Source organism: Vipera ursinii (genome assembly GCF_947247035.1).
Source record: "Vipera ursinii genome assembly, chromosome: 7".
In the NCBI taxonomy this organism is placed as follows: Eukaryota; Metazoa; Chordata; class Lepidosauria; order Squamata; family Viperidae; genus Vipera; species Vipera ursinii.
Window position 1 is genome coordinate 38,374,244 of NC_139521.1, and position 13,249 is coordinate 38,387,492.

Sequence of the window (13,249 nt, forward strand, 5' to 3'; positions counted from 1 at the left end):
TTTTCCGAAGGACTCAGGACGGTTTACAGGGCATTTAAAAGAAAGTCAATACAAACGTTAAAACAAATTTTAAAAGATTAAATAGAACCCTGAGAAAATTAAAACCCAGTTAAAATTAAAATTAAAAAATTCTCAGCCTGGGCCAGAGAGCTCGAAGAGCCAGGTCTTCAGGTCCCAGCGGAATGAACGGAGGTTGGGGGCAGTCCTAAGCTCCGCAGGCAGCTGGTTCCACAGGGCAGGCACACCCACTGAGAAGGCCCTATCCCTGGGTGTTACCCGCCGGCAGTCTTTAACCGGCGGCACCCTGAGGAGACCCTCCCTGTGGGAGCGCACTGGATGAAGGGAACTTGATGCTGGTAGCAGGTGTTCCCTCAAATATTCTGGACCCTCACCATTATCCACTATGATGGATAATTTAGGCTCAAAGTGGTCTTGAAGCTTCTTCAAGTCTGTGTAGGTTAAGGACTTGAGTGGCATCAGCGCGACCAGGTTCTCGGCAATGTTGAAGGTGGCTGGGCCACACACAGAAGGGTCGCGGCCTTCAGCCCATCTTCACCGACCTGGTTGGTGCAGAGGTAATTCTCAACATGGGAAATGTAGGATGCCCATCTCTCTGGGTGTGTGACATCGAACTCTTCGAGTTTTCCCATTTTCACCATGGTGAGTTGCTTGCGTTTCTTGTTGCTTGCATCACCTTGTGCTCCTGGCTTCTGTGTAAGCCCTAGGATGGATCCTTAGGGTAGGGTGGTCTCCAGCATGGCTTGCTTGGCAGACCGAGGGGGGGAATGAAGTTCTTACAAGGCTCTGTGCTGGCCTCATCCCCTAGTGACTTCAGACTCTTACAATGAAGCTGCACATCCCACCTTCATCGCCAATGTTAGATCTTTGGTTCTTAGGCATTAAGTGAGATGAGGAGTTGAAACAGCAAACAAGTTTATTTAACTCAGAACAGAAGCAAGCTAATAGCTGCTGTGCAGCTATTTATACAATTGTCCTCTAGGCGGCGACCAATAGGTTTAAAGTAGCAGTTTCCCACCCCAAACCTCATTATCAGCTTGGAGACAGCACATCTGGCTCAGTACAGCAACCATTACATAACACAGACAAAAGTAGGCCAGACATTAAACAAGTGATTATACACAGAAAAATGGCCAATGCATTACAGAAATGGAACCAATTCTGATTAGATTTGAATTGGCAGTATTCAAATACCCCCAAAATACTTGAATTGATTGGGCAGGGCATTCCAGAAGGGAACTGAATTTGATCTGATTCAAGATAGGAATAAGATTTGTGCAAAGGCTATAACAAATACAATGCAAAATGCTCAAAACTGGGATTTTGTCTCCTTAAGAAGACAATAACCTTGCAAAGCTCAGCTTCAATGGTTTAGCCAATTTCTTTTAAAAAAAAACTTACATACTTCTTACTTACATACATATGTCTTCATTTAGTGCAGAGAGAATTGGTGGAGTCTTTGATGTGCTCTGAGCTTGGTTATTTTGCTTGCAGACATTTCATTATCCAACTAGGTAATAATCGGTGCTAGTGAGTATGGGGTTTCTTCCCTGTTTATACATAGTAGCTTGCCCTGCCAATGTTGGAGTGTTTTCTCCTAGTTAGTTCTTTGATTTGGGTATCATTTTCTGCTTGATTGTTTGTGTCTGTAGTAATTCCGTGATTAGGGCATTGAGAGAATATGACTTTGAAAGAATTTCACCAGATGTTTTAAAACTGTATGTATTCAAAAGAACATATAGTGAAGTTCACTGAAACGATGCAATGTCCTACTTCAGCTATTAAATACGAACTTTAAAAAGTAAGTTTTTGTTTTTCTGGGGTACTAGGAGGGCTGGCCTAGCTGATTTTCAAGGATCCTGGGCAAAATTCTCTTATCCTTATGCAGGCTTGATTGTAAACAGTATTGGCTTTCTGGCAATCTCCATATTAGTTAATTAGCAAGGTCAACAGAGACAGACTCACAAGGCAAGGAACACTGCCACAAAATCAGGCAGGCCACAGAGAAAGATTTTGGCACAGAACAAGTCGCATTCATACTCCTGCTGCCATTACCACCACACTTCCTTAAAAACAGTCAATAGAACAATGCAAGCTTGGCATACATTCACTTACCATAATATGAAGTTACTTCAATCCCAAAGTGAATTCTAGATTGGTCACATATTCTTGAGTCCTGAGTTGAATTCTCACTTGTGCTGGCAGGCACAGCATAGAAGAAAATTAACCTTCCACTGGCACAAGAAAAACAAATGTAAGGTACATGGCTGGCTGAATGAAAGAAGTTGAGAGCTGATAAAGTGAATGAAGCAATGTTAGCCTGGCCACCTAGTTCTGAAAGACATAGAGTTTAATAAGATGATAAAGCCTTTTGGCTGATGACTGCTCTGTGAATGTCAGAGAACCCATCACACCATTCATTCTCATGAGGAACTGAAAGAACAATAACATTGTATGTTTGTCAGGTAGGATCTCTGAAGCAGTTAGAAAAGCTACTAAATTTTCAATTCAGAAGGATTCTAATACCGAACCAACAAATTCCATTTGTCTTTTGAATCCAGAGCCCTTTTCAGTTCATGAATCTGTGTTAAATGGGTGATTAATCAATGTTGATTGAACTGAATCTCCAAACTGAACCTTGCATGCCATGTTATTTGAATCATTATAAAATTTAGTGCAATGCTGCATTCACAGCTGAGGTTTATTGTGCAATTATTTCAGAAGCATATAATGAACTACAGACAAAATATGAGTCCCTCAAAATGACCAAAAGAATTGCAATGATATTATATGCAAGTTTAACCTCTTTGTCTATTGATATTAGTTTTTCTATTAATTTTTCCTAACAAAATTGGTTGAGCCTCTGGCATGTAATAGTGTGGATGGTATTGTTTAAAATAAAGGTTTAATTCATAATCTGAGCACTGACAGCTTATTTCATAAGTCTTTTATTGCCATCTTTATTCAAAAAATAAAAAAAATACAGATTAGTTGACTACCCTCTAAGCTTCCAAAATACTGGTTTTAATGATGAAAATGTACCATTAAAACCAATATTTTAAGAACAGTTATTCAATATTCCCTTTTAAGTTGCTTATTAAAGGACAATATGTTGAATATACAGAAGGTGCTCATTAAGATTCAATATCTTCTAAGGCATTTGTAGCTATGTGTGAAAATCTGTGCTATCAATCACCTTCCTAATAAGAAAGGTAAATTGCTTTGCTGTTGTTCTGTGCCTTTGGGAGAACTCAAGGATCAAATTTAATAGCATTTTTTCCCCTGTCATTGTCAAGGCTATTGCACCATTAACTATAAACTAATGCTGAAAGCCAACACTCAGCATAATGAGATTTTAAAAAAATGATCAGGCATTGCAAAGTAGTAGGAAGTTTCATTCTCATCTGTCTCAAAAACTACAATAGTGAGCAATAGCAATAATAAAAAAGCAGTAGTAGAAGTGGTAGTAATAGTAGTAAAGTTGTACATGTATGGATCTATTAATATTTTTTCTTCAAAAGAAGAAAAAATAAGAAGGAATATTACTATAGCAAGTTACTTTTTCAAAGTTAGACTCAAAATGGCCAAGTTTGATTCTCTCACCCAACCCACCCACCCCGCACCACATTAAAAACATCTCATGCTGGGAGGAGGGAGCAAAACGATGAAAAGAGTCAACAAAATAATTTACATAGTACATGTTTGGGTTTTAAGTTAACATGAACTTATCAAGAATTTGTAATTTTAATGTGTTAGAAAAGAAATATGATTTACTACATGGCTGGGCCATAATCCTGTTTTAGGATTCATGGAGAAGTTAAGACGACCTCATAGAGGGCAAAATCAGATAGTTAAACCACCCAAATGCCAATTGCTCCAAATTAGCTAAAATGATTAAAAATCAACTTTGATCACTGAAAGTTGTTCTACCTTTGCTGAATGTTGCTTGTAGTTGATAAAGGGCTTATGTCTCTTTTTGTTTCATCCTGGATAGCTAAAGATCAGGAGAAACTCCAGAGGAATTATCTATAGAATCAGTTACTGATAGAAGAGTTACATCCTTAATTTTGAAAGCTGAGAAGCAAGTTTAGAGTAAATTTGTCGAAAGACGTAGTTGCCAAAATGTAGTTAGCCTTGGGGATGGCAGCTGTTGCAGGTTCTTCCAATATCTCAGTCACAGTTACAAAGTTTTTGAAATGCTATTTTATCTTGAAATTCCATCCCTACTTGGAGAATTCAGGCATCATTGCTTGCCCCCTCCCTTTATTTCACTGCCTATCTAGACCTGTTAACATCAAATACTGGAGTTCATTACTTTTCTGTGGCTCCTACTAGACTAAAATGAACAGTTACACCAAAAGTAATAGCATGCTCTATTTAATTAAAGTTTAGCTTTCAGATGTCTCAGTTGATGAGAGATTTAAGATTGATAATAAGGTGACTGTTACATTTTATTTCTCACGTAATAAGGTGAGAAAAATATGTTCAGTAGCTATATATTTGATGCCAAAATAACTTGGGCTGGAGGCTGGGATGGCAAATAGCTTTTGTATTTCTGAGAGCCAGAAAATGCGACATGAGGGTAGTGAGAGACCATAGTCTGAAAGGCAAAGCAGTCAAGAAAGATGTTCTTGACCCTTTCTTGAGGTCTTATTTGTTACCTGCAAGTTCTACCATTGGTTGCATTTCCTGGCTCCAGATCCCAGGAAAGAAAGAAAAAATAGCTGCAAGAACTGAAGCAATAAGAAAATCAAGCAAACTTTTTTCTCCTTGGTTAGATTTCTGTAAGAGAAAGATCAGTAGAATCTTTCACACTCAACAGTCAGTTTTATTGTTATATTTTTATAGTTCCCAGATTTCCGTCAGTATATCTGTTTCCTAGTAAGCTTAGAAGGCAGGCAGACAGGAATTTGAAAAAGGAGGAGAAAGAGATAATAGTCCTAAATGAGAAGACCTTACCTGAGATATTATGCCAAGTTCAACTCTCCAGGGATATGTCCATCCTTCAACCAGAGAAAAATGCTCCCCATTTTTTTCTTAACATTCATGTTAATCTAATATAGAAATGGAGAATCCATTCTGGCTTGAGGGCAGAATTAGACACTGAAGTCATGTCCAAAATGGGCAGAGCCTCCTCACTGCCGGCATGCAGACACAGGCTGTAATTTCTTTGGATCTGTTCATTACCACAAAGGTATATCCTATGGACCTATGCACATCCCACACATTTATTTTCATATATTCGCCTGCCATGTAGAACTCTTGTAGAGAACATACAACTTATTCAACAAGGCTTCCTCCCTCTGCTCTTACATGCAACAATAAAGCTCTATAAAACTTTCACCAGCCCTACCAGGGTCATATAAATATTTTGGTGAAAGACAAGCAGATTATATTTCCTTGTGAGGAAATCATGGGTAGAAGGGATTAAATTTCCTCTTCCTAGTCATGAGCACCCAAAATGGTGTCTGATCAGCAAGTACATTTTGAAAAGACTCTGACATCAATTAATCTGATTGCAATTCAATGCAGGAAAAATATATCCCTCATCCGAGACAGGTTTTCATGCCTTGAAACAAGCTCCTTCATTGGTTGGACATTTTCCATTCCTGTTCTAGCTTTTTAAATTTCCCAGCAGAATCAAGGCTATACCTGGTTTGAATTCCCTTTCAAGGTCCAGTTATAAATTATTAGACAATCTTGATTCTCTTTCTTATTATTCATGATTTATCTTTCCTTACATAGCTAAAACAAAGAGCCAAAATTAGAGATTTGTCCTGCTTTTTCAGCTTTGTTTGGACAGGCTCTCAGGATTCAAAATAGCCCTTTATATTGCTCAGCTGCTTGCTTTGGACAAAATGCCAGGACCATTTTCTATACTATTTATACTAAAAATATAAATATGAGTGACATTTCTTTCTGTTGGCTTTCAATGCCTATGAACGTAAAAAAGAAATCAACCCACTATCATCTGGTATTTTGCAAGTCAAAGTGTCGCTCCAACTTAATGAAACTTAATGAATGTAAAAGACTCCCAGTTTTGGTTTCAGAAAAGAGTTGAGGTTGCTTTTGAAGCTAAATTTGGCTCATATGTTTTTGCCAAGGGAACTATGATTGAGAAGGACTTAAATTTTCCCTGAAGCATTGACACTACCAGCACCCTTCTGTAGATATGTGAATGAATTGTTCCTATTTTTGTTCATGTTCTAATTAATTGAAAGATTAATAGATTCTTTTAAATTTAATATATCAAGATATTTTGCATCCTTACAGTTATCCTTCCATTTATTTGGGGGAAAATAAAACAATATATTAATTTGCCAATCCTGAAATTGGTTATGCCATACCTTATTAAAAGACATTCCAGAATTTGGGGAGGAGGGTAGAGTTCATCTATGAAAATTGCAACAACTATCATATCAGAGAGCATCAGAGGCATATCAGAATTTATCAAATTTTATCAGTGCATATATAGAATTACAAAACAAAACCCTGGTATAAGAGTAGACATCAGGAATTGCCTTTATTTGATCAACATTACAATGTCACCTATAAAATTTTATGGAGCTTTTCAATCCAATTAGTTTAGAAATGACAGATTAAATCATTAAAGAAACAGAATAGCAGTTTTTAATGTTAGTTTTGAAATTTGCTGAGTTTTTGAACCTCCAACTTCTTATACACTCTAATCTGATTTCCATGGGGAGTTAGTTCGACATTATCGACCTACTATAGAGTAACTAGGAGCTGAGTTTGACTCAAGGATATCTCTATATTTTTATCTTGACTCAGTAACCCTTTTTAAATAGTTTTAAGCTTTCCCTAAAACATTTAACCACAAACACCTGTGTCAACCTTCATTCAAATCATAGGTGCATGAGTGCTTGGCATGGATTGTTATCTCTGATTTAGTCTGGGAGGTTCTCTGAGAAGGATCCTGTTAGGAGGCTGATTTTGCTGTACCCTCTCCTGACATACAAGGCAGATTTTGTTTTTTGTAACTGCACATCCAAATTAAACTAAGCCTCTGACCTGAAGATTTAACAAGGTACTACTACTGTAATGCATTTTCTCCCAACAAAGCTCTTCAACCAACAGTAAAGTGTAACTGTGTCTTCAAAACTGGAGCGTTGTTGATTAATGTTTCAGCTTGACCTGCAGTACAGAAATAATTGCAAATGAAAAGATGATTGGGCTGCAATGTTCCTGATTTTTCTTTTGACTGTTTCACTCAACTTCTTTAACAGGTGTGTCTGTTAATTTGTAGGAGTCTCATTTGCTCACCTCCAGATTCTTCAGGCAGAACTGCTACAGAAGTCATATGCATTAGCTTGGATTTTAAGATAATGTGATTTGCTCTTCTGCACATGTTCCCTGACATATTTTTGTATCTGGCCTCCAAAACCAAGTTCAATACAACACAGCAAATAACTCAGCAGCTTTGTTTAAAGGTGCAACTATTCACCTGATCTTAAATACTTGATCCCTTTTGGGACAGTTTATAACTGTTTGTTACCTCAGGGTTGCAGGAAAGGTAACAATAACAGGACTAATGTTATTACTGCTTAATTAAAATTATCTTCTCCACAAGATTAGAGTCTGTGATCTATACCAAGCATAGATCAATCAAATTTTAGTGCTTTCAAGTCCCCATTGATTTCAGTAGAAAATCAAGCACCTTCTTAAAAATCTGGCTATAAACAATGGAATTTAAATGCCCAAAACAGTGGCTGGATGATATCCATCATCTAGCCTAATGTTTCCAACTTAGCATTAATAACTGAATTCAAAATAAAAACCCTTTACTTTTATAAGTAAATTTGTCTTCCTTACCTATATAGACAAAAGTAATTATATTTTAAACTACATTTATTTTAAATTTCATGAGGATCAGAAAAGTGCACAAAAATATGGTCCATTTCATGATACAATAACATACCAGCATTTACCTGAGGAAAAGAAATAAAAAGTGGAATTTGTAGAAGTGAAATAAAATTATGATGTCTAGAAATTTTCTTTTGAAAGGTAAGTGGTTCTTAAATAATATCTGTTAAAAATAGATTTTTCTTATCACATTCTTTCCCTAATGAGATGGCGTAGTCATTACATAAATCACTGTTCTTCAAAGGAACCAGATAAAATAAAGGGTAAATGTTACCAAATTTTATTGATAAATATTCATATAAGACAAGCTGTTTAACACAGAGCTTTAAAAAGTTATTTGTTTTAAAACTAACTTGGAACATAGTTAAATAAACCAAGGGGAAATCCATAAATGACATATTATTTTTAATTATATATTTCAGCTTTGGTTTAATATTTGCTGTTTTAAAGTACTCCATGTATTATATAAGTAAGGAAGCAAGTTTACAAATATTCATCTTTCCAACTAGACCTGATGGTATCAATATAATAAATGTGCTAATGACAAATTATAAATTCCACTCTTTCCCACTTGTATTGCACAATCACCCACAATATATTATGAGCATAGTTTACATTGCAGCATTGCAACACATGCTTTGTCACTTATCCCACTCCTGTAGTCACTCCCCCATCAACCATTGAGATGGCAGACCAATTAGAAAGTTGAGCATAACAGCAAAACACAAATTATTTGAAAGAAATCCAATCATTAATTATTGTAAAAGAATGGCAACATTTATGCAAATAGAGAAGTAAGTCCATAACAGATTTTGATAAAGAACCCTGAAAAAAATGATGTTGAAACATTTGGATAAGAAATCTTTAAATCAGGCAATATCAGGCTATACATGCTTATTAATAATTTTTGCATTATTTATTTCTTGAAAATAAACATGACAACCCCAAAGACTGATATCTATAGGACAGATTTTGTACTGAGGTTTCTGGCATGCCTGTTGGCTCATTGGAGGAAGCAAATACATTTCTAATAGTACCCAAAGTCATGTCAGGACTTTCATAAGCTCCTCTTTTACTATGATAGTAATTATATATCAGCTGTTAATGCACAAACAACAGGTGTCACCTACACATGATTGTAAAACACATTCAACTTTTATATAAATTATGTGTGTGTGTGTGTGTGTGTGTGTGTGTATATATATATATATATATATATATATATATATATATATATATATATATATATATAATTATTAGTCATAGTTAAATATTGTATCCTGATAGACCCATGGTGGCAAACCTATGGCACGCATGCCACAGGTGGCACGCAGAGCCTTCTCTGTGGGCACGCATGCCATCGCCCCAATCCCAGGCCTTCTGCTGGGTTTTATAAAACCTTTTTGCTTTAGGCCTCCACCGCCGTGTGCAAAAAAAAAAAGGTTCAATCAATCAATCAATTTCAACTTCTCAAGGAAAAAAAAAGATCTCGCAAAGTTGGAATTGATTGATTGAACTTTTTAGTCCCACCCAGTCTGCCATTACCACCATAGCCACACCCACCCAATGGGCCACACCCACCCAATGAGCCACACCCACCCAATGGGCCATGCCTACCTGGCACCCGACAATACATAAGTGGGTTTTGGGTTTCAGTTTAGGCACTCGGTCTCTAAAAGTTTCGCCATCACTGTGATAGACCATTCAAAATAACTGACTTGAAATAAAATAGACCATATTTTTTAAAAAATATTGTACTGTACAAATGATATTCAAAAGAACTTTCAATGCAATTAGGAATGTTGTTGGTATTTTCCAGAACACAGTGGATATTTTATTTCTATTGTGTTGTAGAAAAAAATGCCTAGCTGATGGGCAATACATAGGACATGTGATCTTTTATTGGGTTTTGTTTAATAAATTCCCTCGCTTTCCTCATTTACATAACCACCCCCCCACCCCACCCACCCATTTTCTAGGCTTGAATCACCTACAAGATCTTTGATAATGGAAGCTCCAAAGGGAATACAAGTGAGTGCAGCCGCAGGGGACTTGAAAGCCACTTGTAGAAAAGAGCTACATTTGCAATCCACAGAAGGGGAGGTAAGCTTTATTAGAGAACCATATTTATCTAGTGAAATCCTATGCATGTTTACTTGCACTAGTCTTATATGTTGCTTCGATTTGGAGCCTTAAATTAATTTTATTTCTCTCTTTCTTGCAATAAAGTCCATCTCATTTAATTAAATGTGTATAAAAAAATCAGTGCGCTTGATAGCATCTTCACCCCAGAGCAGCTGATGTTTGATTTGATTCTGGAGGACATTAGATTTATGGTCACATCAGTTCTTGCTCCAAATATTTGTTACTGCTTATTGTCTTTGGAGGAAAGACAATCCCTTTAAGATGTTCTTTTCCATGGGTCCAGATGGATACCAGATGGACACTGGAGGGATTTTTATTAAGAACTTAATGCATTACTGGAATTAAAAGGCACACATGATTGCTCCACATTCCTTTCTGGGAGACTCCTTGGTTTACTGAAAACCTCTGTAAAATGATATGATTGAAGTGCACACTACTAGACATCCTTACTTTGACATGATCCTTTCTGTTCTGTTCTGATTTCACCTTACCCCACTCAGACTCCAGAATCCTTTCTGGCTGCCAAGGCCTTTACCACTTCCTTTCCTCTATTATTTGGCCACCTTGCACAGAGAACACTTGTACACTGACAAACATAACTTTTCCCATGGTGTCAGCTGCAGGATCTTTTCTCCTAATGCATCTTTGGGATCTAAACAACTGCTCTTCATATTTCTCCTACTGACATTCTGAAATCCAGCTGCACTGTAGCAGTGTGGCATGCAACCAAGGCTCCTGCTCAGGCAGCAATGTTCCTTTTCAAGGAAATGGCTTAGGTGAATAAAATGGAAAAAAAAATGGCATCTACATTTTTGCTTCATTGCCATCCTCTCATGAAGGCCACTTTGTTACAATGCTTCCAACAAAATCCAATATTTTAACCTCTTCTGGACTTGCACCAGCTTTACTATAACCACAAGATTGTGTGCAGAGGTTATGTATTAAGTTCCTTGAGCATTTTATGTTGTGTTTCTCCTCCATGAACTCATTGCAACACCGTGATGTAGGTGAGAAAAAGGATCTGGCCCATAGTTATCCAATTTATTTTCATGGCTTAAGATGAATGGAAGAGATATATTAGATATATTAGTTATAAATATTTAAAAAACCACTCCAAATCCTTACTCCACATGTCTCTGTGTTCTTGAACATTTAATTAGTGTATTCTAGCAGCTGTTTCTAGAATTATTTTGTAAAGAATATGTTAAATCCTTCAGGAGTAAGTGGGATTCTGAAGGATTTTGGCTGCTGTTACATTGATATGTATGATATGTCTTGATAGACAATAAATGTTCTAACTGAAGATACTGGCAAATAGTATATAAATTATAATTCTTCAACTATCAAGATAATCATCATCTATTCCTATTCCATATTCTAAGCCTCATACTACTTATACAATCTTTGTTGGTTCTCCCACAAAGTTTTTGTCTACTTTCACATTTTAATTCCTCTATAATATTAGCATAATCATAAGAATCAAATAGAAGTTGAATTGCACATTATTACCAGTATAATAATTAGCTGCTCAGTATAACTGTTCTAGCTTTCACCACAATGCCGATAGTTTTAAGGGAAGATGGAGCAGGTATGTTTTCATCTTCTCACCATCATTAATTACTCAACTAATCTCTTCCTACCTACCAAAGGTCCTCAGCTAATGAATGGAAATTCACCTTTGAAAGTTTCATTGTCCAACAATCTAAATCCGTACCAGTAGCTCATAAATTGCTATCCTTTCCTGAATGTTCTTTTCCTAGGTGATATCAAAAAGTACTGCATTTGTCGGAACCGTGACACTGGGAGATTATTAAATGAAGATGAAGAAAGGGAACCAGTTGCAGAGTTGTGGGAATTAAATTTTGCCTTCTCACTTACAGTGCACTTTTCAAACTTCATTATGCTGATGGACATTAATGAAGGAATATAATTGCTACATTAGTAAGGGGAATATGCATAATCTCTTCCCTAAGTGGAACTGACGAATGGCTACAATTAAATCAGTATCACCAAAGAGTATAGTGCTGTATGCTTTTCATTTTTCAGAGCTCAAACTCTTATGTCCTTATGCACTACTTCAACCTTCTGCTCTATTTCAACATTTCAACAACAGATGAAAACCTTGCATGGTATTAAAAATAAGGAGAGCTGGGGTTGCCATGAAGTCCAGTTAACCAGGAAAGAGCCTGATACTGCTATTTTGTAACAACTGAATTTCATTCTGAAATACAGAGAAGGGCATCTTCTCTATTTTGGAGGTCTATTTTAGAGAGTCCAATAATCCAATCAAGTCCTGCAGTAAAAATAACTCATTTTCTTCCTTTTTTTCCCCCCTAGATATTTTTAAATGCAGATTCAATCCGACTAGGGAATCTACCGCTGGGGTCTTTTCCCTCATCTTCCTCACCAAGTTCATCGGCAACAAGACAGACTATCTATGAAATCTGTGTTTGTCCCAATGGCAAACTCTACCTTTCCCCTGCAGGAGCAGGTTCCACGTGTCAGTCCAGTGGCAACATCTGCTTGTGGAGCTGAAGACACCAGAATCCTTCTCCTTCTCTTCCTCCTTCTCCTTCTCCTCCTCCTCCTCACACCAGAATAGCCTTTTTGTTACTGTCCCTCTGCTTCACGGTTCTGCTTGATTTCCCTTGTTTGATCATGAAGCTCCACGCAGCCTCCTGGATCTCTTCCAGCCCAAGCAAGGAGCCAGGTAGAGCCTTCTCTTCTGGCTTATGGAGCTCCAAGATGGAAGAGGGAAGGCCTGATAAAATGGCTGTCTTCACCAGGGAATCTGGATCTTCGTATCACTTTTTGTCCAAAAGGGAGAAATACACAGGTGCCTTGGCTATATATGAAGTGAAGCACATTGTTTTAGAATTTTTTTGAGCAAGAACTGTATATGAGAAACTGCACATATATACATAACTATATAAAGATAGATATTATACTATAGAAATTGGCCCAGAATCTAAAGTTGGGATGAATTGGTATGACAAATAACTCTATTGTCTGAAAGCACAATTTTCATACACCCCTCACTTTTGGATGTAAACTTTTATCCCAGAATTTTAAGACTTCAAAGCATTGTGTAACACTTGCTTTACTAAACAAGTAAAATTCAGTTTCACATTTTAAACAGCAAGAGACAGAATCCCTCCCTTATGTGAAAATCTTTTTTTTCCCCTCCCTTTTGGGCATTGTT

General features: G+C 36.8%; 1 protein-coding gene across 3 annotated transcripts in view; it reads left to right on the top strand.

Moving 5' to 3' along the window:
- Positions 1-12,582, top strand: part of SGCZ (sarcoglycan zeta) — a gene marked incomplete at both ends in the record, with an annotated part of 682,592 nt that extends 670,010 nt beyond the window's left edge. For all 3 annotated transcript variants that reach the window (XM_083367758.1, XM_083367760.1, XM_083367759.1), the window contains 2 exons: positions 9,882-10,005; positions 12,385-12,582. In XM_083367758.1, coding sequence (XP_083223884.1) covers positions 9,882-10,005; positions 12,385-12,582 — 322 coding nt within the window. The remainder of the gene's footprint in view (positions 1-9,881; positions 10,006-12,384) is intronic.
- Positions 12,583-13,249: the final 667 nt, after the last annotated feature.